The following is a 25,937-nucleotide window of genomic DNA, read 5'->3' on the forward strand; positions in this document are numbered from 1 at the left end:
GCTACGGCTTATTTTTGATACTAAATACACTTTAACATTAAAATATTTTTCTGTACAAAATAAGGATACTTTTATGAATTGAATTTAAAAAATATGACTTTGCGCGAAAAATAAACAACGGTCCTATGAGGTAAATTAAGAGGTATGTACATTTAGTAAACGCTAATTACATATAAATATACGAAAGTAAAGAAATTAATTGTATGTTAAAAATCCAATATAAATTTATAATACACTTACTTACAAATACATACTTATAATGAAAGATGAATGTTTAATGCATATTCAGAATTGTCCTTAAAATTAAGAGTAAAATTAAAAACTACGCGTATTAGTTCTGCTTAAGAAGTATTGTTGAAACTAATACACATTTAAATTATGAATGTATTTTTATGAATCTCTTTTATTCTAGGGAATTATAAATATGTTTATGCAAGAATTAAGCACAATATGTATATGAAAGTCAGTAATAGACATGCTTTACCTATTTTATATGGTTAATATTATGTATGCATATAAACTGTCTGTTGTTTGTTTCGTGTTTAAAATTTTTTAGTGTTCATATTAATATTAGATCAATTGTTAATTTAAATATTTTTTTCATTATAAATTGTAAACAGTATGTAAAACAAAGCCTTTCTAAGATATACATACGTAAAAATATTTAGTGTAATTATAATTTTATGTTAAATTATTTTTAACTTTAAACGCCATTAAATTAACTAGGGTTTTTAATCCTTATTTATTTGGTCCAGGTGGAAAAGGATTTATCACAGCTACAGCAGCCGCTTGTTGACTGGCGAGAACAGCAGCTGAAATATAAACAAAATAAAAATTCTCTATTACAAAATGTTCAACATTTTCTCAAGTTAAGCTTATTTTTTATTGACAAATTAGTATTTGAAGAAAAATTTGCGGTTTTTGTTTTAATGCGGAGATATGAAACTTACGCCCTTGAGAATTTGTTTTTTTCTGAAACCCAAAAGGGCACAAGTTACATTAAAAAATAGTAAGTTACAAAAACCGATTTTAACTAAATTAAAATCGGTTTTTGTTGGTGAAATAGGCCGAAACATGGAAAACATACACAGAAAAAATTATCAGTAGTTTATTTTCAATTAACATGTTTTTCTCTTTCTTTAATTTTAAATTAAGCAATTTTTTATTTGTCTTAATTATCTCGTTGTTTAAAACCTAAGTTTACAAATTTGATTAAATTTTTAATTGATTCAATTAGTTTTTTAATTGATTGAAAAAAATTTTCTGGCCAACTTTTCTATTTTAGTTTTTTTTTTTAAATATTTTATTTTGATTTCTTATGCTAACAATGTTTATAATTCTTAAATAGTCAATACGATTTTAGGTATATAATATTCAAGTTTCCTGATAATTTATAAAACACTTTATATGTTCAAATTTGATAATAAAGTGATATTTTTTGTAAATGCTCAACGCATTGTTAAAGGTCAAGCATTCCTTTAACATTGTGAGTAATCAAATAATAATTTGATTGTTTTAATCATCAACTTAATTGGTTTTTAATACATTTTCTACCAAACAAACTAATTCATTTGATTAATAAATTAATAAAAATTAGATTTTATTTTTATTAAATATTTAATTTATACAATTAATGAATTAATCAATTTAAAATTTTGTCTCAATTATTGATATTAATTGTTCTGATTAATTCGTTATTTGGAAAAAAAAGTATTTTTTTTTAATTTTTTTACAAATTTGATAATTGATATCATCATTTTGGTGATAGGTGCAAAACTTGCTTGATACAATTATTTTGATAATTGAAACATATTTTTAGTTTTTTCTGTGTAAGGCTTCTTTGTTTTCATAAAGATTTTCGGAATTTTTTTTTAATCTAAAGCTGTTAAAAAAATCTATAAGTCGCAAGGTTTCGCTAAAAGTGCCATTTTTTTTTTATTTGATACCAACTTATAACATTTAACAATTTCGAAGTTAAAAACTCAAAAGAATTTTAAAATTTTCATAAATTTTAAGGTATTTTTAGAACATAATCTTTTAGAATTTCGAAGATAGCGACGTTGATTTTGATTGCAGGAGTGTAAAATTTAGCAGAAACATGTATTTTAATACGGTGCATCATAATCAATCAAAAAGCCGATTTTGATTTTTTTGTAACTTAGGATTTCATATGACGATATGTATGTATAATAGACCGACTCACAAAAAATGGTGCTTGAGTAACCCTCCTCAAAATATTCGCTGTTATGTAATACACTAATACCCCGATTTGCGTCGCTAATAGGGCCTGAAGAAACGCGACGCAAACCGAAACGACGCAAAACGAAGCACGATTTTCCGTGCATTGGTATGATTTTCATTTAATTGGTTCCGAAATTCATAATTTTAGCTGAAAAAATAGATTTTTCAATAAAAAATATTTCTTTAAATGGTTTTTATTATTGTAAAAATATAACAATTCATTGGAGTAACGCAAAAAAAAAAAACATAACAAAAATATTAAAATTAAAAATAAGGAATTCTTAGAATAAAATCAAAAGTTTTATCGTATTTTTTAACTTTAGTCATCTAAATCGACCAAATCAACTGGGGGATGTGTCAATCTTGCTGATTTTGTTATGTACTTGTCTAACGATTGTTGGATTGTAACGCTTTTTTTTCAAATAAATTTCTTTATAACAATTTATAACTTCGGTCACATTTCTAGACACTTTTAAACTGCGGTCTTCGTCCGGATCATTGTTTTCAAAAATGTCCATTGCTTGTGATATCAGCTGCATCGCTTCAGAAAATTTAGCAGCAGTAAGCTTTTTTTCTTCTGCTTCGACCTGAAGCGGAAGTATTTGATTGTCCAGCGTATTGTTACGTTGAATTGTAGTCAAACTTTGGTTACAATTTAACTCTGGGTCGTATAATAGGAGATCATTAATATCTTGTTCTTCCATTCCATAAAAATTTTCATTTCTAGCTGATTCTGCAAGTTCTTTACATGTGTGTGGAACATCATTAATATCTTCCATATCTTTGAGAACACATTCGGGCCATAATTGACGCCAAGTTCCGTTCATGCACGATTCTTTTACTTCTTTCCAAGATAGGTTTATATTTTCAATAGCCATCAGGATATTGTAATTCTTCCAAAACTCTTTCATGGATGGCATGTTATCTCCGTCAGTTGCTTTTAGAAGTTGATGAAATTCGACGCAGATAGTATGACTTGAAGTTGGATATAACACCTTGATCCATTGGTTGTATCACAGATGTTGTATTTGGGGGCATAAAAATAACATTAATATTTTCCGAATAATCGTCTGAAAAAACAGGATGACCTGGTGCATTGTCAACTAACAAGAGCATTTTAAACTCAATATTTTTTGAAGAACAATAAGCCTTTAGCTCGGGAGCAGCACAATTGTTCATCCAATCTCTAAATAAGGATGTAGTCATCCATGCTTTTTTATTTGCACGCCAATGAACAGAAAGCTCGCTCTTTTTAGCACTTTTAAAAGCTCTCGGGTTTTGAGAGTGGCAAATTAAAAATGGCTTAAATTTAAAATCTCCCGCTGCATTTCCTCCCAAAAGAAGTGTAAGTCTATCTTTGCTAGATTTATAACCTGGCGAAGATTTTTCGGATTTAGAAATGTACGTTCTTCCTGGCAAACGTTTCCAAAAAAGTCCCGTTTCATCAGCGTTTAAAACTTGTTGTGCAGAATACCCACCTTCTTCAATAATTGCTTTTAATTCAAGTTAGTTAGTTTAGCAGATTCTCCTTTTAATGCAATGCTATGCAAATTTCCACGGATTTTAAAACGGTCAAACCAACCTCTGCTTGCATGAAATTCTTCCGCACTTTCGGCACTTGATAATGGATAATCTTCTTTCAGATCTTCAAATAAAGTTAGTGCTTTCTTTTGAATTACCATTTAACTTAATGGCATTCTTCGCTGATTTTGATCTTCTATCCAAATGTTAAGAAGTGACTCCATTTTTTCCATTAAAGAACTTCTCATTTTGGTAACCTGTTTATGTTGTAACGATGATGCGGTTTCAGCAAATTTTTTAATTTTATCAGCGTCTCTGGAACAAATGGATTTTATTGTAGAAGGGGCTAGTCCAAGGTTTCTTCCAATATCAACAGCCCTTTCTCCTGATTTAAAACGTTTTAAAATGTCAAGCTTTTGTTCTAAGCATAATTGCTTTCTTTTTTGACTGATTGCTGCAAAATATTTAGATCAACTTCACTTCAGCAAATGTAATTTGTAACTACTACAACTTGCTACCATCAGACAACATAAATACATATCTATGTATGTATTAACATTAGACTTAAACGGGAAATCCCCTTTTTCTGTTTGAGCTTTGTACAAACATTTTCATATTAACGACGCAAGCTGAAACATAAACGACGCAACTTCGAAGACACAGAAATTTTAAAAGGACACAACTTCGAATTTGCACTAGATTTAAACGGGAAATCCCCTTTTTCTGTTTTAGCTTTGTACAAACATTTTCGTATTAACGACGCAAATCGAAGCACTAACGACGCAACTTCAAAACATGTGACGCAAACTGAAACAAAAACGACGCAACTTCGAAATCACAGAAATTTTAAAGAGACGCAACTTCGAAGCAGACGCAGAACGAGGCGACGCAAACCGGGGTATTAGTGTATAATTTTACCCAAAATATTTTGGGTTTAGTGTTGTCCGTTCGTGAGCTGGACAGTTTACAAGGAAATATCGTATTTACCCAGCTTCAAAAATTCTTTGTTTTGTTTTATGATAGTTCCCAAAATATTTCTAGTCTATCGATGGCCGTTCGTGAGCTGTACCGGTTACAAAAAAGTCCCTTTTTAGTTATTTTTTTATATTTTCCAGTTTTTTTTTAAACAAAATATACAATATGAGGTATCATTTGAAAGGTTTTTTGAAGCCACGTCTAGTAGTACGCAAAATTTGCAAAATTGTTCAAACATTTTGTTTTAATTAGTGAAAAACCTAACAATTTTAAATATTTTGAAATATGACAATTATGAGCAAACGGTTATTTATGATTAATACATTATTGGGCCCCTTTCAAACGATAACCCATATTGGATATTTTGTTTCAAAACAAAAGAAAAATTATTTCAAAATACCTTTTTTAAGTTAATCCAGCTCACGAACGGTCATCGCTAGATTTAAAGTATTTTGGGAATCATCATAAAACAAAGCAAGGTAAATTTTGAGAGGAGTAACAAAAACACGTTTTTGCTTTCAATACAGAGTGAGTCGGTCTAATATATAATATTAAATTTTAAAATATGTAAATAAAGCACTGAAATTAGAAAACTTGAGATATGTAGTTTTTCATGTTTGCCACAGATTTATTCTTAAATAAAATAATAGAAACAATATTTAGTTAGTTTGAAGAGAGGATGTATACGCATTAGAGTGTTACAAAAAAACGATTAAGATTTGCCTGTCCCTCTTTTGCTCAAATTTTGCCATTTTCACAATGTCTGGTTATTTTTTAACTTTAAGATATATTGACAGTTCTCATACAAAAATTGACTTAACTAGAGGAAGAAGTTTAGTCCTTTTTGGGTGTAAAAGGGTTTTTGGTACTTTTTTTTAGCACATTAAGAAATCATTTTCGACTTATTGACGTATACCTATTAAATTATGTACTAATTCTGTAATATTTATTGAAACAAAATATTTGCTATTTCACTAGGGAAAAAAGTACCAAAAAGGTGAAAACGGGAAATTTTATTTGAGCCAAATTTTATAAAATTTTAACAAATAGTTAATTTACTCATACAAAATAAGCTATTGGTATATTATTTTGGAATTCGGGTTCTAAGGTCTATATAGGACCAAATTCGGCTAAATTGTTTGGTGCTTTTTGAAACCACAATTTTTCTGAATCGTTTGAGTTTGATGTGTGATATATAGGGGGAATTTCATGTCATGTGACAAAACTCAAATAAATCGATTTTAATGAAATTTGCACAAAGGTTAGTACTATTGGTTAGTAGGTCAAACACAGCTCTATCGGTCAAGAACTGCCGGACTAAGAGGGGGTGAAAGTTGGACATATTGGTCATACAGGGTTTTATTCAAATGAGTGTAACTTTTCACCTATTGGTCCTAGCAAAAATTGTCCAAAGGAGTTAAGTTAGCTATTTCTTCATTCTTTTTAATTTAAAATTTTCTTTTTGCTTAAGAGAAGGGCTTTATAGTCCTATATGATGCGAGTGGGATACCTATCAAAAAAATAATTTTTTAACTCAAGAATAATTTTTTTTCAATATTCGTCACTTTAGCTTTCCCCTATTTTTTCAAAATGGTAATTTGTTGCATTTTTTTTTGCACAAAAGAAAGCTTAGACCATTGCCTTTTCGAGCTTCGAAAAATTGTTTTTATTAGTACTTTCCACAAAGGTACAATTTATTCCACTTTTGGTATTTTTCTTTCTTTCCCTGTTCTATAATATGAATCAAAAACACGTGATTATTAGATATAAACGGTCATTATTGAATAAGATTCTTTAGGATAGAACTTTTTAGTACTTTTTATCTCTCTAATGCACATTGGTTTAAAATTTGATTTTTCTGCCCAAAATGTAATTTTTAATACTTTTTTTCGAAAATTTTTATGACATCGATATAAAAACATTTCAAATTATTAAAAAAATAATTTTGGTTTTAAACCCCGTTACTTCTTGCTACTCAACAGGTGCTCAAACATTGAACTTTTTAGTATTGTTGAAAAATCTAGTACATTTATTGTAACTTAAGTATTTAATTAAATGATTCTGTATCTTATATGTAAATAAAAAGATTTGAACAAAGTTGTTTATGAATTGTAAAGCTGATGGTATGTATTAATTAAATGTAATATAATAAATTTCAAAAAAGGTAGGTAGGTTGATAGGAGGATGTATACTACATCAAATCCTTAGAAATACACCAAGGCCACTATCGGGTCTGTTGTTCGCTCCTTATCATGAAAAAAAGGAAATGAATGGCTTATTTTTCACTGTTCAGAAACTCAGTTTCCTGAACGTAATTCATAAGAATCTTCCAATCACTGTTAGTCAGGAATGTTATTTCCGAATAACATCACTTCCAAGATACTTGGATCTAACTTCGACGAGTGCCTGGCAGTGGCAAAGAAAGTGGACAGAAGATGCGATAAGCTGCAACGAAAAGGACTTATAGTTAGCAGCTATGAATGAGGAAATTTCTTCTTTGGAAAAAAATAAAACGAGGCCATTTCCTGTAAATGGGTGTATGCTCTGAAAAGAGACAAACAAGGTAATGTTGAACGTCATAAAGCTCGTTTAGTGGCAAAGGGGTGTAGCCAGTACGGAATTAATCATATGGAAACTTTTTCCCCTGTGGCCAGGCACTCCACCAAAAGAATTTTATTTGTGCTAGCTGTTGAAGATAAAATGCACCTACATCAAATTGATGTAAGTACTGCATATCTGAATAGTGATTTGCATGACGAGATTTATATAAAACAGTCACAGTGCTTTAAGAATGGAAAATACCCTATTAAAGTTTTACGCTTTAATAAGGCAATATATGGCTTGAAGCAGTCAGGTAGGGAGTGGAACTACTGAAGAAATTTGGTTTTCAATCGACTGAGGCTGACCCTTACCTGTATAAGAGGAAAATTAATGATAATTTGGTATTGATAGTCGTGTACGTGGACGATATTATTATCGGATGTGCTGATAAGCTAATTGTGTTGGAGGTCAAAATGCAAATATGCAGCGAATTTGATGTGTCAGACAAAGGTCCGTTACACCATTTTTTGGGTATTGAAATTGATCGGTGCGGCGAGACTGGTACAATAAAATTTGGCCAAACAAATTATATTGAGAATTTGTTGAAGAATTCTGATCCACATCGTGAACATTTGCATGCAGTAAAGCACGTATTGAGATACTTAGCAGGTACAGCGGACTATAAATTGAACTTCATTACTTCAGGAAACTGTTTATTATCTGGCTACGTCGATGCTGATTGGGGTGGTGATATTTCTGATCGAAAGTCATACACTGTTTGGTGTCGTGGGAGTCGAGAAAACAACATTCTGTAGCGTTAAGCAGTACTGAGGCAGAATACATGGCCGCATCTGAAGCAGCGAAAGAGGCAGTTTATCTACGGCGACTTTTAATGGAATTAGATCGTTCCAATGGTGAGCCAGTGACTCTTCATATTGATAACCAAGGAGCACAGAAGCTGGCGACTAACCCCGTATACCACAGACGGAGTAAACATGTGGATATAAAATACCATCATATACGAGAGGTTGTTGGGGCAAATGAAATTGTTTTGTAGTACTGTCCGATAAATTAGTATCAAGATGCATGCACGTTGAGGGGGCGTGATGAAAATATGGCAACCAAACAACGTGAATGTCTCTATTCCTGTTATTTATATTTCGTTTCTAAAACTATGTCATTTGACATTTTGCTTTTATTATTCATTCCTTTTTAAATCACTGAATTATGAACATAATTTTAAGTTTAAATAAAACTATATTTTAAAATAAAAACAGCATTCAATAAATCAGATTAAGAATAAGACTCAAATCGGCTACTACATTGCCTTGAATTTTATTTCTAAAATCTCCTTTTGCTCTTATCAAGGTAAGGTCGGCAAAAGCTTTAGGGTAACAGTGTTACATTACATGGCGATTCTGCGTACATTTCGATACTATGTTGTTTTGTGATCCTGCCGATATTTTTTCGATCCTGCATACATTTCGATACTGCGATGTTCTGTAACCCTGCCAAGCTACCACTATCCTGATTAGATTAAAGAATACATCCATTGTAGAAAGAAGAGAGGACAAAGATAAAATAGACAGGACAGATAATAAGAAAAAATAAAATTATAAATTTATAAAATTTATATATTTTTAAAAATTAAGAAAATTTAATGTGTAAGTCACAGACAAAATTTTACCGTCCCACTATGGTTCAAACTACCACTTAACCTTTGCGAAATTCAAATTTTGAAACAGTGAACTTATATATATAACTCACTGACTGACTGATTCATCATCGCACAGCCTAAACGGTTGAAGCAAACGAGCTGAAATTTGGATAGGAGATTGGTCTCCCACCAAAAGGATCCACTAAGATGGGAAAATTCGAATGTTTAGGGGGTAAAAAAGGGTAAATTCGGTAACCTCAATGTCGTTCATTTAAAAAATAAGCGGACAGGTGTCTGGTACTTTTTTCAAATTCGACCCCTTTAGGGAATAAACGGGTAAAAACTGTATTTTGGTACTTTTTTGCACCCCATGTATCTTTAAAAAAAATAAAAATACAAATTTAGTACTTTTTGGATATTCTGACGTTTAAGGGATGAAAATTATACCTATTTTTGGTACCTTTTGCATAAAACATTGTTTCCTATGTACTGATTTGTATTAACATGTGTTAAATACTTAATGATGGGCTCCTACTACGATATTGCAACTTTTTATAATAAAATGTCATCATTTCAACACGGAGAAAAAAATAACCAAAAGGGGGAAAAACTGGAAATTTGATTTTATTCAAACTCACTGACCCAATTTTAACTAAATATACCAATGGGGTGTTACTTGGAACTCCCGGAGATAGATCCCGGAGTAAATGACAACCTATAAAAGAGGACTTTTTGGTACTTTTTCGTTCTCCAAAACGTACTTTTGAATTTTCTATAATGTTGAACCTAGAAACATGAAATTAAGCATGTAGAGCCCGAGGTAAGTGAGAACGTATAAAAAAGGACTTTTTTGTACTTTTTCGTTCTTCAAAAGGTACTTTTTGAGTTTTCTATAATATTGAACCTAGAAACATGAAATTAAGCATGTAGAGACCGGAGTAAATGAGAACCCATAAAAGGGGTCTTTTTTGTACTTTTTCGTTCTTTAACTGGTACTTTTGGAGTTTTTTTATAATATTGAACCTAGAAACATGAAATTAAGCATGTAGAGCCCGTAGTAAATGAGAACCTATAAAAGCGGACTTTTTGGTACTTTTTCGTTCTTCAAAAGGTATTTTAAAAATTTTCTATAATATTGAACATGAAAACATGAAATTAAGCATGTAGAGCCCGGAGTAAATGAAAGCCTTTAAACGGGAAATTTTTGGTACTTTTTTGTTCTTCAATAGGTACTTTTTGAATTTTCTATAATATTGAACCTAGAGACATAAAATTAGGCATTTGGAGCTCGGAGTAAATAAGAACCTATAAAAGAGAACCCTTTGGTACTTTTTCGTTCTTCAACTGGTACTTCTTGAGTTTTCAATTGGAAACATAGAAACTCAAAACTAAACATATAGGGACTTATGTGAATGAAAATCTAAAATAGAGTATTTTCTTGTACTTTTTCGAACTTCAACTGTTACTTTATGAGATTTCTAAAAGATTGAACATATGTATAAACATAAAATGAATCACGTAGTGTCCTGGCAGAACGGAAATATATAAAACGAGACTTTCTGGTACTTTTTTTAATAATACTTTTTGCATTTTCTATAATATTGAACCTAAAAACATAAAATTGGACACGAAGCTTCCTGAGTGCATAAAAAAGTGTATGAGAGGAACTTCTGGTTGAAAATTTAACATGCACCATCCTTATTCAACTAAAATCTAAAGAAGAGAGTTTCTGTTACATTTTCTAAATGCTAAACACTGTTCTAATGCACGCAGTCAAAATCTTCGTTTCAAAACATTTAAAATTTGTTTTTAGAGTCTAGATTTTATTTTTATACGATAATTCTGGAAAGTGTGCAAATAATTCTCAAAAACTGTTAAATGAAAAGCACTTAGAGATGTTAGTAGTTTATATATATTCTTTAAATGGTTAAAAGTTTAACTTCATGAAGGCTTTTTAAAAAAATTTAACGCTTGTTAATCCTGAAATAAGAAGAAATTAATGAGCTGAAATGAGTTGTGAATTTGTTTCATTTTTCCGCAAATTGCGCATTTTTGTGCTTTTGGAGTGATTTTATATTTTGCAGGGAGCATTTTCAAATTTGATTAAAGTAGAACGCAATGGATGATGTCCTTATCAGACATGAGTTTATGTCATGCTGTTATTCATGGTGTTTACAAGGACTTATAGGATTTAAAGGTTCACATTTTCGTAATTTCTTAGCAACAAAATGGAAAATTGCTGAAGGAAGGAAGAAAACATTTTAATTAAAACTGATTCGATAGGGCAGTAGCAACCGCAGCTCGGAAACAAAGAACCTTTCGCTGGAAATTAGTTCAAAAAAAACTTTCGAGAGTCCGACAAGTTCTTCTAAAATTTAAACGTAAATAGACTCACAGGACAGTTATTGATTGAAAAAACACTTGAAGATCCTACTTCAATGTTTGGAAGAAATAAAAACAATATTAAATGTACATACATTATCAAAAAGTCAACCCAAACTCTATTATGCATTTTGAAAGAGGCTACAGACAAACTAATAACTTTAGGCCAAATAATTCACTAGTACAAGCAGGGTTAGAGTTTATATGAAAAAATACTAGTTCTAGAAGTAGTTGATGGTCCCCACTTGCAGACGGATTTTTACTTCACATGTGTTGGAAAAAATAAATTATTAAAATGTAATTTTTAAACATTTTGCATAAAATAGACAATATTTTCAAAAATATCCTTTCAAATCAGAGGATGAATAGTGAATGACTGTTTAGGTCCAGTTGCATGCAGTACTGTAAGTACGTCTATTAAATTTACAAATTGAAATAAGTTTAAACATACAGCAAATGTTTTTGAAACGAAATGGCGATACCGGAATGGAATTTTTGGACATGATATCAATCAACGTTAGTGATAAGGATAGAACCAGAATTTGTTCAAACTTTATTTGGAATTGTTAGGAAATGTATTTACCTACACTTTTATAAAATTTTTTGGTATTTTTGTTAATAAAACCATATAAAAAAACTAGTTGTGTAGTAATTTCTAGTTGAAACCACACAGGAGGATTACAAAGGACCAAATTTTGGTATTCTTTAGTACAATAAAAAGCAATAACTTAAAAAACAGACAAACTGAATCAATCCTTATAAGATCAGAATGCACTAAATAAGTAGGCGTAGTAATAAAACGAACACGCCTAATTTTTATGTAGAAAATTATGCATGTTAGTGAAAAATGGGAGTGAATTTTACAAATTATTTTTAAATGTATTAGAATTTTATTTAATATAATTTTTATGATGTTTGATGCCCACAAACAAACATTCGCCTATTTTTCGCTATTATTTTGTTAATTATTTAGTAAAAATTATTTCTCGTTTTGCACGATACTTGTTTTGCACGATTTCGATTTAACACGATTTTTTTATTTAAATGAAAATTCTCGTTTACGTACTTAAATAATATAAATTCTAAAACTTGTAGTAAGTTTTTTAAAAATAACGATAATAATCAACGATATTTATAAGGGAATTCCCCGTTTATGTAAGTACATACAGCGAGCAAAAAAACAACTTATACACCTTTTAAAGTAACTAAAAGTTTTATTAATATTGCAATTATTTTAACAATATGGGACATATTGTATATCCAAATTAAAGGAAATAGTCTCTCTTTTTAAATGCATATTTGATCTTTTATTATTTACTTAATGCACAGAAGATTTCCCTTATGATAAAAGAAATTATTATAAACCTACATAAGGAAACTAAATCAATACGTGAAATCGCTAAAATAGTGAATAAACCACATAGTACGGTTCATTATGTTATAAAAACATTCCAAACAAATGGATCTTTGGAAAGACCTAGTGGAGGTGACCGCCCAAAAAAAATTAACACTGCTAAGTTGAAAGGAAAATACTTAATTTTGTGAAAAAATACCCGAAAATTTCCGCTGTTAAAATAGCAAATGATTTAAAAAAGTCCGAAATAGTCGATGTGCCTGCACAAACTATAAGGAACTTCCTGCACACCCATAATTTAAAGGCATTAGCAATTCGTAAGAAACCTCTTCTTTCTAAAACAAATATAAAACAAGTAAGAAGTTATAGTCGGGCGAGGCCGACCATATAATACCCTACACCTGTATATGAATAAATAATAAAGCATTTAAGTTGAATTGTACCTTGCCTCAGATAAACATAAGCCATTTATTGTTTAATAAAACTGTGGATATTTAAGTAAAATTTGATGGGGGCTAGGGTCAAATGAGGCCCTATAATTATAAAGTTCATCAGGGTCATCAAGGCTAGTATAGAACTTGGTTTTGCAGCTTTTTGTCGAGATACGAGTATATTAAACATAAACCGCCCTATTTGTCGGGTTCAGTTGTATGGAGCCTAGGTGAAATAATGGACCGATGTTAACTATTTTCAATAGGCTTCGTCTACAGTACCATAAAAGATCATGTGCCAAATTTCATTAGATTATCTACAAAATTAGGACCTGTAGTTTGATTACAAGGTTTACAAGCTCTATTCGGGGGTTCAGTTGTATGGGGGCTAGGTGAAATAATCGACCGATGTTAACCATTTTGAATAGGTTTCTTCTACGGTACAATAGAAGATCATGTTCCAAATTTCATTGAATTATCTCTAAAGTTGCGACCTGTAGTTTGATTACAATGTTTACAAGCCCTATTCGGGGGTCCAGTTTTATGGGGGCCAGGTGAAATAATGGTCCGATATTAACCATTTTCAGGCTTCGTCCCTGGGGCAATAGAATATTATGTACCAAATTTCATTGAATTATCTTCAAAATTGTGACCTGTAGTCTGATTACAAGGTTTACATGAACGGACGGACATAGCTAAATCGACTCAGAAAATGATTCTGAGCCTACCAATAGGCTACTTTAAAAAAGTACTTTTTGAAGAAAGAAAAATACCAAAAAGTCCCATTTTATGAGTTCTCACTTAATCCGGGCTCTACAAACTTAATTTCATGTTTCTAGGTTCAAAATTAAAGAAAATTCAAAAAGTAGCTTTTGAAGAAAGAAAATGTACAAAAAAAATCCCCTTTTATAGGTTCTCACTTAATCCGTGCTCTACATGCTTAATTTCATGTTTCTAGGTTCAATATTATAGAAATTTCAAAAAGTACCTTTTGAAGAACGAAAAAGTACCAAAAACTCACATTTCATGAGTTCTCACTTAATCCGGGCTTTACATTCTTAATTTCATGTTTGTAGGTTGAATATTATAGAAAATTCAAAAAGTTCCTTTTGAAGAACGAAAAACTACCAAAAAGTCCTCTTTTATAGGTTCTCACATAATCCGGGCTCTACATGCTTAATTTCATGTTTCTAGGTTCAATATTATAGAAAATTCAAAAAGTACCTTTTGAACAACGAAAAATCGCCTTTTATGTATTCTCACTTAATCCGGGCTCTACATGCCGGAATTTATGTTTCTAGGTTCAATATTATACAAAAATTCAAAAAGTACCTTTTAAAGGACGAAAAAGTACCAAAGTACCAAATTCCCGTTTTATAGAAAATTTAAAAAGTACCTTTTGAAGAACGAAAAAGTACCAAAAAGTCCGTTTTATAGGTTCTCACTTAATCCGGGCTCTACATACGTACTTAATTTCACATTTCTACCCAACAACATTTGCCGTATGATTATTTGTATGATTTGCCGTATGATTATTTGTGTTGTTGTTTGTTAATAATTTGTGTCGCAGCATGCACGAAAATTTTTCAGAGGTTGTCTCGGATTTTTGCTCATATCTCCGTTATTTATGAACCGATTTTGCTGATTTTAAATAGCGATCTACCCAAAAGCATGTCTGACAGAATTCTTGAAGATTTTGATACCGAAGATATCTGAGGTCTTCAGAAAATTGATTTCAACAAATATACAGACAGACAAACAGACGGATATAGCTTAATCGACTCCGCTATCTATAAGGGCACGGAATATATATACTTGATAGGGTCAGAACATTATATTATAGAAATTACAAACGGAATGATAAACTTATATACATATATCCTTCTCACGAAGGTGAAAGGTATAAAAATACTATATATACCAGTTTTTGTCATATTTTCGATTTATACGATTTTCCATACACATTTTTTTGAATTCGATTTACACGATTTTCTCGGGAACGTATGTATCGTGCAATACGAGGGACAGGTGTATACAAATATTTAAAACTTTAATGATAACACTGTGATACAATTTTACTACAGGACATTTAAAGTAAAACTGCGTTTTCAGTTTTCCATTTTGTGAACTTTTCTCCTTTTTAAAGGACTTTAAATTTTTAAGGATATTAAAATTTATTAAAATATTTTTACTGAATAATTGTCGTCAATATGGGTATCAAATAAGGGAGGACTATCTCCGGACTCAAATCTATTTTTTTTTTTCAGGACGAAATATTTTAAATAATGTCCTTTGAAAATGTCGTTCTTTTATATCCTTTGGAATTTCTAATATATTTCTTTTAAAAAGAAAATATATTTTGTTCCTATAGCTTTATTAGTTTAGCCGTTAGAAAAAATTCTATTATTACTCTAATATTATAAAATGTATTTTTTGATAAATAACAATTCACAATTAACAATTCATATATAAATAGTTAGTATGAACGTCAGGCTGATAGTAAGTAAAATGTTAGGAGGTATGGTCAAATATGAACAAATCCTCACAAAATTCGACAAATATTTAAAATTCAATAAAACTTGTAATTTTCTGAGGGGAAAGTATAAAACTTGTTCATGTCGAATTTTATAGCTATAAATGTATGTTAATAAAGTTTTTGGGATTGAAAATTATTTTCTGAAGAGAACCTTCGATACGGGTAGGGTTAATTATAGACCGATCCTTATAAAAATTGGCCGACAAAACATATTTATCTCGAATTTTGTTGCTATATAGCAATATTGATGAAAATTATGGGCGTTATAGTAATTTTTTGAAGGATACCTTATATGGGAGGTAGAGTCAATCAAGGTCCGATCCTTAGAAAATTAGGTGGGGAGATTTTAGTATCCATAAAACATTTTTATGTAGAGTTTCGTTGCAATACTGGCATTTTGAAGCAAATTATAAGCGTTTTAGTCATATTTTAAGGGGACTTTTATTTCTATAAAACATGATATCTTCTGTGTTCATCTATAGTGGATAGACGTGTTTTAAATCGCTCTCACAGGAAAATAACATTGTGAATATAAATTCTTAATAAAAATATAAAAAAAGATAAGTAACAGCGAATGGACGCTAATTAAATACATACTTATTTATTTTTAATATTAAAAATACATTTAAATTAAATAAATTGTCGTTTTTGTTAATGCAATTATTAACAAAACAATTTATAAAAAAGCAAAAAGTATACAAAAAGAAAAAAAATAACAACAAAACCTTAAATAGAGTGTAGTGTGTGTTATTGTGCATGAGTTTCTCTAACTCTCCAACAAGTGAAAGGAGGCTCAGTAGCAATGGAAAAAATGCATACTTTGTTATGAGCTCTCCATGCAACAACAACAATAATTATGACCCAAAAAATCATAAAAACTATTTAAGTGTAAGAACAACAACAAACGAGAGATCTCCTCTCTCAAGTGCGCCAAAACAGAACAATTGTGTAGATAATAGCGCAAAAGAAAAAATAAATAAACAAACAACAGATTCAAAAACAACAACAAACGAGAGATCTCCTCTCTCAAGTGCGCCAAAACAAGACAATTGTGTGGAAGACAAAGCAAAAGAAAAAATAGATAATCAAACAACTGATTCAATGGTTGATGTAAATAGTAATGCTAATGTGAACAATATCACAAATAGTACCAATAACAATATTAACACTGTGAAAACCATTAATGATAAGGAGGGTCACTCAAGCCCAATGTCAAAGAATACTGGTGCCATACCAAAAAATACTCCAAATTTATTGAGCTCGCATAAAACGCAAAAGATCCAAACGGGAATGGACCGTTATGTCACTTATGCAAAACGTAAGTCCAGCCCTAGGACTTCAAAATTGGAACCAAATCCAAAACAAGCGAAAACAAATTCCGTAAGTCAAAATCGTTTTGCACTGCTTGATAACCAAGAAAGTGAAAAAGTACCATCCATGACTTTAAAAGACCAAAAGCCACCTCCCCTCTATTTGCGCGAACCTACCACCAATCTATTGGTAAATAAGTTGTCCCAACTTGTAGGCAAAGAAAATTTCCATGTAGTCTCTCTACGGAAAGGAAACATTCAGGAAACAAAAATACAGACTTATTCAGAAAAGTCTTTTAGAACAATAGTTGATAGTTTTGATTCTGAGAAAAGAAATTATTACACGTATCAACTAAAAAGTGCAAAGGGTTTGACAGTAGTTATCAAAGGTGTAGACAGCTCTGTACCAACTGATGACATTAAAAAGGCGCTAGAGTCTGAAGGTTATGAAGTGAAGTCCATTCACAATATATTTAACAAGGACAAAATTCCCCAACCAATGTTTAGAGTTGAAATTACTTTTAACTCTTCACAATTGAAAAAAAAGGGTGATACTCATCCAATATACAGTTTAAGATATCTTCTCAATCGCAAAATAACTGTAGAGGAACCCATTAAGCGCAGAGGTCCTCCTCAATGCCTAAATTGCCAAGAGTTCGGTCACACCAGAACTTTCTGCAAATTACCATCTGTTTGTGTGAGATGCGGAGACATCCATAAGAGTCAAGATTGTCCTTACCCAAAAACAGATAACAATAAAAGAAAATGCAGTAACTGTGGTCAAAATCACACTGCTAACTATCGCGGATGTCCAGTATATCTACACATCCAACAATCAAATAAGGCCAGAAGACCTTTATATGCTCAATATAAAGCTTCTAACTTCCCAAGCCTTCCTAATACTTCTAGTGCTCAATATAGAAGTATCACAAATAAAAGCAATCAGAATAAATCGTATGCCCATACGACAAAAGAGGGTTCCGTTACCCAAATGAATGCAAATCAAACTTCTAGTGCCCAATATAGAAGTCTTACAAATAAGAATAATGAGAATTTGCAATCAAACAATGAAAATAATGCCCCATTATTTTCATATGCACATGCATTAAAAGAGGGTGTGCCTGCACCCGAAACAAATTCTCAAAGCTCTATTGAGAATCTAATTCAAACCATGAACAGTTTCATGGCAAATATGCAAAATATGTTTCAACAATTAATGCAGAATCAAAGCATGCTCATGCAGATCCTGCTAAATAAAAAATGAATTCTCTAAGAATTTGTTTTTGGAATGCTAACGGCCTTAGCCAACACAAGAATGAAGTAGAACAATTCCTGCTACTTCAGGAAATTGACGTACTACTCGTCTCTGAAACACACTTTACCCTAAAGAATTGTTTCAGAATTAATGGATACTACACTTATGATACAAAACATCCAAGTGGCAGAGCCCTTGGTGGAACAGCCATTTTAGTGAGAAAAAATATTAGACATTTCCCAATGCCAGAATACAAAAAGGACCATATCCAGGCCACCTCTATAAATATACCTGATAGTCGAGTTACAATATCTTCAATATATTGTCCTCCTAGGTATAATGTTAATCGAGAGCAGTTTCTCGAATACTTTAAAACTCTTGGCCCAAGATTCATAGCAGCTGGTGATTATAATGCAAAACATACATTTTGGGGCTCTCGCCTCATTACTCCCAAAGGCAGACAATTGCTAGAAGCAATATCGTACAACAGACTAGATGCCATATCTAGTGGCCAACCTACCTATTGGCCTACAGACCTCAATAAGATTCCCGATCTAATTGACTTTGCTGTAATCAAAAATATAAAACGAGAATTTATTTCAGTGATCCCTTCATTGGACCTCTCGTCAGACCACTCGCCTACAATTTTAACGTTATTAGAAACCCCAAATAAATTGGAAAACTATTGTTCTTGTTTCCCTAACAAGAAAACGAACTGGTTAAAGTATAAAATGTATGTTAGCTCACACCTGCCACAAAACATTTCATTGAAGAATGACCATGAAATACAATTCGCTGTCGATATATTTACGGATATCTTACAAGATGCTGTCAAAGTGTCTACACCCCCAGTCACCTTGGGAGACTTCAAAAAATCGAAATGTCCTAGGAACATTGAGTCTCTTATTAAAGAAAAGAGAACACTCAGACGTCAATGGCAACAATCACGATCTCCAAACATAAAGGTTAAACTTAATCAGTGCCAAAGAAGACTTCACATCGCTTTAAAGGATAATAAGGAATCTAATCTGAGAAATTATCTCAAAAACTTAGACCCTACTAAGAAAACAGAATATAGTCTCTGGAAAGCTGTTAAAAATATGCAGTGCCCTATTGCATATGAGTCACCTATACGCCTCCAGAATGGTCAATGGGCAAGAAATACGTCAGAAAAAATTGAAGCATTCGCCAATCACTTGGAGAATGTGTTTACTCAAAATGATACAGATTCTTCTATTAGTGCTAACATTATAAATAATGTGGTTCCACACCCAATAAAATTCCGGTTCTCTACCGTGAAGATGACAATCAAAGGTCTAAAGGCAGGAAAATCACCTGGTATAGATAAAATTACTACCACGATGATAAGTAACCTGCCCAATTCAGCACTGAGAATTATTTTGTTCATCTTTAACTCGATGCTACGTATTGGATACTTCCCTAACTCATGGAAAGTATCCGAGATTGTTATGATACCAAAACCGGGGAAAGATGTCACTCAAGTGACATCATACCGTCCCATTAGCCTGTTGTCTTTATTCTCAAAACTTTTTGAAAAGTTATTGCTTGAAAGCCTTTTAGTACACTTTAACGATAATCGCATTATTCCTGGCCATCAGTTTGGTTTCAGAAGAAAGCACAGCACTATCGAACAGGTACATCGAATAACAACTCTTATTCGGAAGGCCTTCGAGAGCAAGCAATATTGCTCTGCATTATTCATAGATATTTCTCAAGCTTTTGATAAAGTCTGGCACGATGGACTAATACACAAAATTATCACATTACTACCTGCGAATGTTCACAAACTGCTTAAAAATTACATATATGAAAGATCTTTTCAAATCAGATCTAAAGATGTGATCTCTTCACGTCGAAAAATATCTGCTGGAGTACCCCAGGGGAGTATTCTAGGTCCGCTCCTATATATTTTATATACTGCAGATATGCCAACGAGCGCACTGACTCACACATCTACATTTGCGGATGATACCGCTTTTGTAAGCATGCATGCAAACCCTTCAATAGCTTCTGAACAACTCCAGTTTCACATCGGCGAATTGGAAAAATGGCTGGACAAATGGAAAATAAAAGTCAATGCTACAAAATGTACTCACGTTACATTTACTTTAAGAAGGGAAAATTGTCCTCCCGTGCAGATAAACAATATAAAAATTCCTGAACAAAGCCATGTGAGATATCTTGGTATCCACCTTGATCGCCGCTTAACATGGACTCACCACATTGAAGCCAAGGTTACACAAATAAAATTAAAGTCAGCTCAATTGTACTGGCTAATTGGACCACGGTCTGCTCTAGACTTGGAGTACAAAGTGCTTTTGTACAAAACAGTTATAAAACCGATATGGCTATACGGCATTCAACTGTGGGGAACAGCCTCCTCATCTAATGTTGAAAAATTACAAAGAAAGCAGTCAGCACTGTTAAGGTCAATAACAGGTGCCCCGTGGTACATTCGCAATAGTAATATTCATAGGGATCTCAATGTCCCCATAATACGCGAGGAGATCAAACTCTCTTGTTTAACCTACCTGTCGAAACTAATGGATCACCCAAATCCCCTTGCCAGGGAGTTGCTGTCATTTGAGGGTCATAGACGACTGAGAAGAACGGAAACATTGGATTTTGCCAGATAATCAAATTATCGAGAACTTTTGTTGAAATTGCAGTGGCAATAACGACGTTAGTTATAGTTTAGGTTAAGATTTCAATACTTATTGTAAATTTCTATGTAAGAAAGATTCAATAAATAATAAGTAAAATGAAAAAAAAAAAAAAAAAAAAAATGATATCTCAATTTTCTCTGCTATACTGGAATTTTGTAGCAAGTTATGAGCGTTAACTTCATTTTCTGGGAGGGTCTTACATGGGGTGTAGGGTCATAAATAGACCGATAATTATAAAATTTGATACAGAGATTTTAGTTCCGATAAAACTTGTTTATATTGAATTTTGTTGCTATAGTGGCAGTTTGAAGCAAGTTATGTGCGTTTTAGTAATTTTTTAAAGGGGACTTTGTATGGGGGGTAGGATCAATTACACGGTGTGACAAAATTACAAAAAATCAATACACTCATCGCGAGACCTAGTGAAGTTGGTAGGTCTAGTAGAGTAGATTACAGTACCATTTTTAGAATCTTCAATATACCCTAAAAATCGGAAGATATTGGAAAAAAACGCTTTTTGTTGACTAGACAGACCAAAACAGACAGACCAGTTTTTATCAGATCTCAACGTTTCATATCTTATTTTATTCATAAAAATATGGGCTAAAATAAAAAATATTTAAAAAATATGTTTTTAAATAAAGTGTGGGTCAAAAATGATCTTGAATAGTAAAAAAAATTAAAAAAATATAAAAAATTGTATTTAGATCTAAATATTTTACACATTTCCTTAAAAAATATAAAAGTGTGTACACCTTTTAAAAAGGATAAAGGAAACTCTTCAAAACAGTTGAAAAATATTAAATCGGTTAAGAAAATTTTGAAATATATAATTTTTTGGTCTGTCTAGTCAACAAAAGCGGTTTTTTCCAATATCTTCCGATTTTTAGGGTATATTGAAGATTCTAAAAATGGTAAAATGATCTACTCATCTAGGTCTATAAAAAGTATTATATCGCGTAATGAGTGTTTTTGAGTGTCAAACAGTGTTATTGGCCGATCCTCATATAATTTGAGAGAAAGATTTTATTATCTATAAATCAGATATATGTCGAATTCGTTGCTATACTGGCATTTTGTAGCAAGTTATGAGCGTTAAAGACATTTTCTGAAGAGGGGCCTTATATGGAGGGTAGGGTCAATTATAGTCCGATCCTTATAAAATTAAGCGGGGAGATTCTAGTTTCCATAAAACTTGTTAATGTAGAATTTCGTTGCTATACTGGCATTTTGAAAGGAGTTATGAGCGTTATAGTCATTTTCTGTGGGGTACCTTATTTGGGAGGTAGGGTCAGTTAGGGACCGATCCTCATAAAGTTCGACAGAGTGATTTAGCTTTCCATCAGTCTTATTCGTGTCGAATTACTCGCTATACTGGTATTTTTAATCGAGTTTGGGACATTAAATTCATTTTCTGATTTGATTTTTATATGGAGGATAGGGTCAATAATCGACCGATCACCATAAAATTCTACAAAACTATTTTGGTTGCTATAATACTTGTTTGTATAGAATCTCATAGCTATACGAGCTTTTTTAAGCCAGTTATCTGCGTTTTAGTAATTTTCTGAAGGGGAGCTTATATGAGGGCTAGGTGAAGTCGTGGACCCATATCGCCAACTAGTGTAAAATTTCAGCTCTCTAGCTTCTTTCGTTTGGGCCCTATCGTGTCTACAACAAACAAACGGACAGTTGGGCAGACGGACGGACATGGCTAGATTGTCCTAGAACTTAATAAGGATCCAGAATATATATATCTTTTATAGGTTTAAAACCAATATTTCAAAGTGTTATAAACGGAATGACATTTTTTTGATGATGGGTACAAAAACTGTGTACCCAGTTTTTACTTTCTGATTCTTTTTCCTTTTTAACAGACATCAAAGTGTTAAGGGTATAAATATTTAATAAAAGTTCCTATCCTCATATCAATATATGCATCAAATTGAAGGGAAGGATTTTTGAATATAATAAAGAAATATAATATAATAAATAATGACCTTCAAATTCGTGAGAATTTCCAATATACATATGGGCAATTTCGTATTAAGTGATCCAACTCAAAAAATCGATTTGGATGAAATTTGCACCAAATTAGGACTATTGAATAGTAGACCAGACACAAATTTTCAGCTCTATGGATCAAGAACTGCGGGAGTTAGAGGGGGTCAAATTTTGAGATTTTGGTCATAGGTTTATTATTTATTTATGAATATCACAATTTTATTAATGATTTTTAAGGCTAAAGTGTGCTTTAACTATTGTGGGCATTAAAAGCAAAATAAGATTTTTTTTTTATAAATACAAGCGTTAGAAAATTATCCACCAAAAATTCTGGACAACTTTTTCTGTATGTAGCGCAGTATTTCTTCCAAGCTTTTTAAATTAAATATTAATTAGAGGAAGATGTGGATACTTTAATAAGTAAAATTATTTTGGTATCTTTTTGTATATCAAACGATATTTGACCTTTAACCTTTATTTCTTCGGATTTAATAAGTGGTGACTAAATCCAGCCAAAACTTTAGTGTGGATGCATAAAAGCTAATGAATAAAAATAATATTTTTAAACACACTTTTTGTATAAATGGATGTATTTTTGAGAAACAATGACGAGACAAAAACAGTGGTTTATTCTTTAATGAACAACTCAAAATTGTTTGTCAAATTAAAAGTTGTTTTGTTTTCTCTGTTAAGATTCAAAGATTCATATTTTCCTAGGACAGAAAAAAACGAAATTTTGTTATTTTTAAAGGAATATGAAATCTTTCAATGCGCCCAAATTTTTCATGATTTTGTGCAGTATTTTTCATAATCGTTTCAGAGTTTTTTTCAATTGATGTACTTTTTCAAATAGTATGAAAATCGCTTGAAATTTACAATTCAAAAAACAGTGTGACCAAGTTTAAACTGAACAGTTCTTTAAATCTACTGCAAATGGGAAAAATAAAACAAATAATTTGAAAGTGTCCTTAGTTCGATACCAGTGATTGAAATGCAGTATAATTTCTCAAAATAAGTTTCTTAAATTTTTCTACAAATTATCCAAAATTTCCTTATTTAAGCTCATTTTCAATTATTAAATTTATATAATAACTATTTTATTGTTATAAGCTAAATTTTGACATATATTTAAAAAAAGTATAGTCATTACAGATAGAAAAATAATATCTTTAATTTTCGAAGAAACCCGGGCAACGCCGGGTACTCGCAGCTAGTACAAGAATAAATAAAGCGAAAAAATTATTTTCTTTTCGCACATAAATAGAATATAACACAACAAATATTTAATTTTCCATATACATCAGTGTTGCCCATACACATACAGTTACACATTAATTTGTATTGGTAAAGCAGCAGAGAACAAAATTTAACTCAAAATAAAACTGTACTAATAAAATGACTGCAAACTAAAAAGTACATTCTAACTGCCAAATTTATATTATGGATTTTGACAGACAGCGTCCATTAAAGTTCATATATAAAAAACTATCAGCTGTGCTCTCTCATTCACCTACATAAATTCGGCTTTCTCAAAATTTTGTTGTTGTATTTCTGTGTGGATTTTAAAAAAGTTGCGTACAGATCTTACTTCGACAAATGCTGATCAGCAACTGAGTTGATTTTGTTTTGCAAGTTGAGAGATAATCAACTAACACATGCTCAAATAAGAAAATACACAAGTAAGCTTATAGTGTAGGTGAGTCAACGCAACGTCAGCAGAAATTTCTTGCCCTATCTCGCGTGATAGGGAATCGCGATTATGAGCAACAATGATATACATACATGAACGTGAGTTATAAATGAATGATTACACTAGACAACTCTGAAAATGCCTTTGAAATAAAAATAGCTTATTCCTATGTACTTTTTTTGTTTTATCCTTATAACTTTAATTTAAGGTAAACAAGTTTGATTTCTATTTACAATATAGTGCTAACACATAACGTTTTTAAATAACAATTGGAAATTCGTTAAAAATTTGGTGAAATATTTTGAAATAAATTTGTGATTTTTGGTTAAGTGTTTTTTTACTTTTAACAATATTTGTTCTTACATCATGAATCATGATACATAAAACATATATATATATATATGAAACTTTGAATGCATTAAGGTCCTCAAAAACATCATGACAAGCACTTTAAAACATCAACAACTATATTTTTTAAAAGAAAGCACATTGCATTTATCTAATTCACTATCGGTATCGTATTGTTGTATCATCATATGTCATTAATATTTCGCAAACAAATTTTTTTAACAAAAAAAAAAAAAAAAAAAAAAAAAAAAATAGCGAAAACTTACGACATACAACGTTACGGCACCGATTGTGAATTGTGTAATATTTTGAATTCATAAGTATGTAAAAATAACAAACAGAAGTTGAATTCAATCCGAAATATTTCACTGCGTTTTTAACGAATTTCCAATTTGAACCGAAAAATGGTATTATTGGTTTGTGTTGGAACTGCTTTATGGAATTAGCTATTTTTATTTAAAAGACACGTAAAAAGTTCGATTTTGTTGACTTTGTTATTTTTTACTCTGGTAAAAAACACTAATTTTTTTTATGACAAATATAAATGTAGCTAAATAAAAACTGCAATAACTCCCAAACCCATTGAGATCCAATTTTTTAAGATATTCAAGGAAAATGGACATTTTCCATTTTTTGGTCCTTGTGCCAAGATGTCATGTTAATTTTATTAAATGTTAATAATAAGTAGGCAAGGTCCTGTCGGACGAAATTATTAAAATCGGATAACGGGTTCCAAAGATATTCAGTCGGCAATATTTATAACTTTTCACAAAAATATCCGACGTACCGATGTTTAGAGACCCATAAAGTATGAACCGTATAAATTAAGGACATTTTCCATTTTTTGGTCCTTGTTATTCAGTCGTCAATATTTACAACTTTTCACAAAAATATCCGACATGCCGATGTTTAGAGACCCATAAAGTATAAACCGTATAAATTATGGATCCAATTTATACGTTATACGTATTTAATAGAATAAATGTTTCGAGTTATAACTAAATC

The 25,937-nt window shown here is 31.3% G+C and overlaps 1 protein-coding gene across 3 annotated transcripts in view; it reads right to left on the reverse strand.

Annotated features, from left to right (window-relative positions):
• Positions 1–700: 700 nt before the first annotated feature.
• Positions 701–25,937, reverse strand: part of LOC119616296 (zinc finger protein 608) — a 426,494-nt gene continuing 401,257 nt past the window's right edge. For all 3 annotated transcript variants that reach the window (XM_037972641.1, XM_037972639.1, XM_037972640.1), the window contains one exon: positions 701–812. In XM_037972641.1, the coding sequence (XP_037828569.1) occupies positions 739–812 (74 nt within the window). In that variant the 3' untranslated portion in view covers positions 701–738. The remainder of the gene's footprint in view (positions 813–25,937) is intronic.

This window comes from Lucilia sericata, unplaced genomic scaffold (genome assembly GCF_015586225.1).
Source record: "Lucilia sericata isolate MDLA Ls3-8-SP2 unplaced genomic scaffold, ASM1558622v1 Contig000066F_arrow, whole genome shotgun sequence".
Lineage (NCBI taxonomy): Eukaryota > Metazoa > Arthropoda > Insecta > Diptera > Calliphoridae > Lucilia > Lucilia sericata.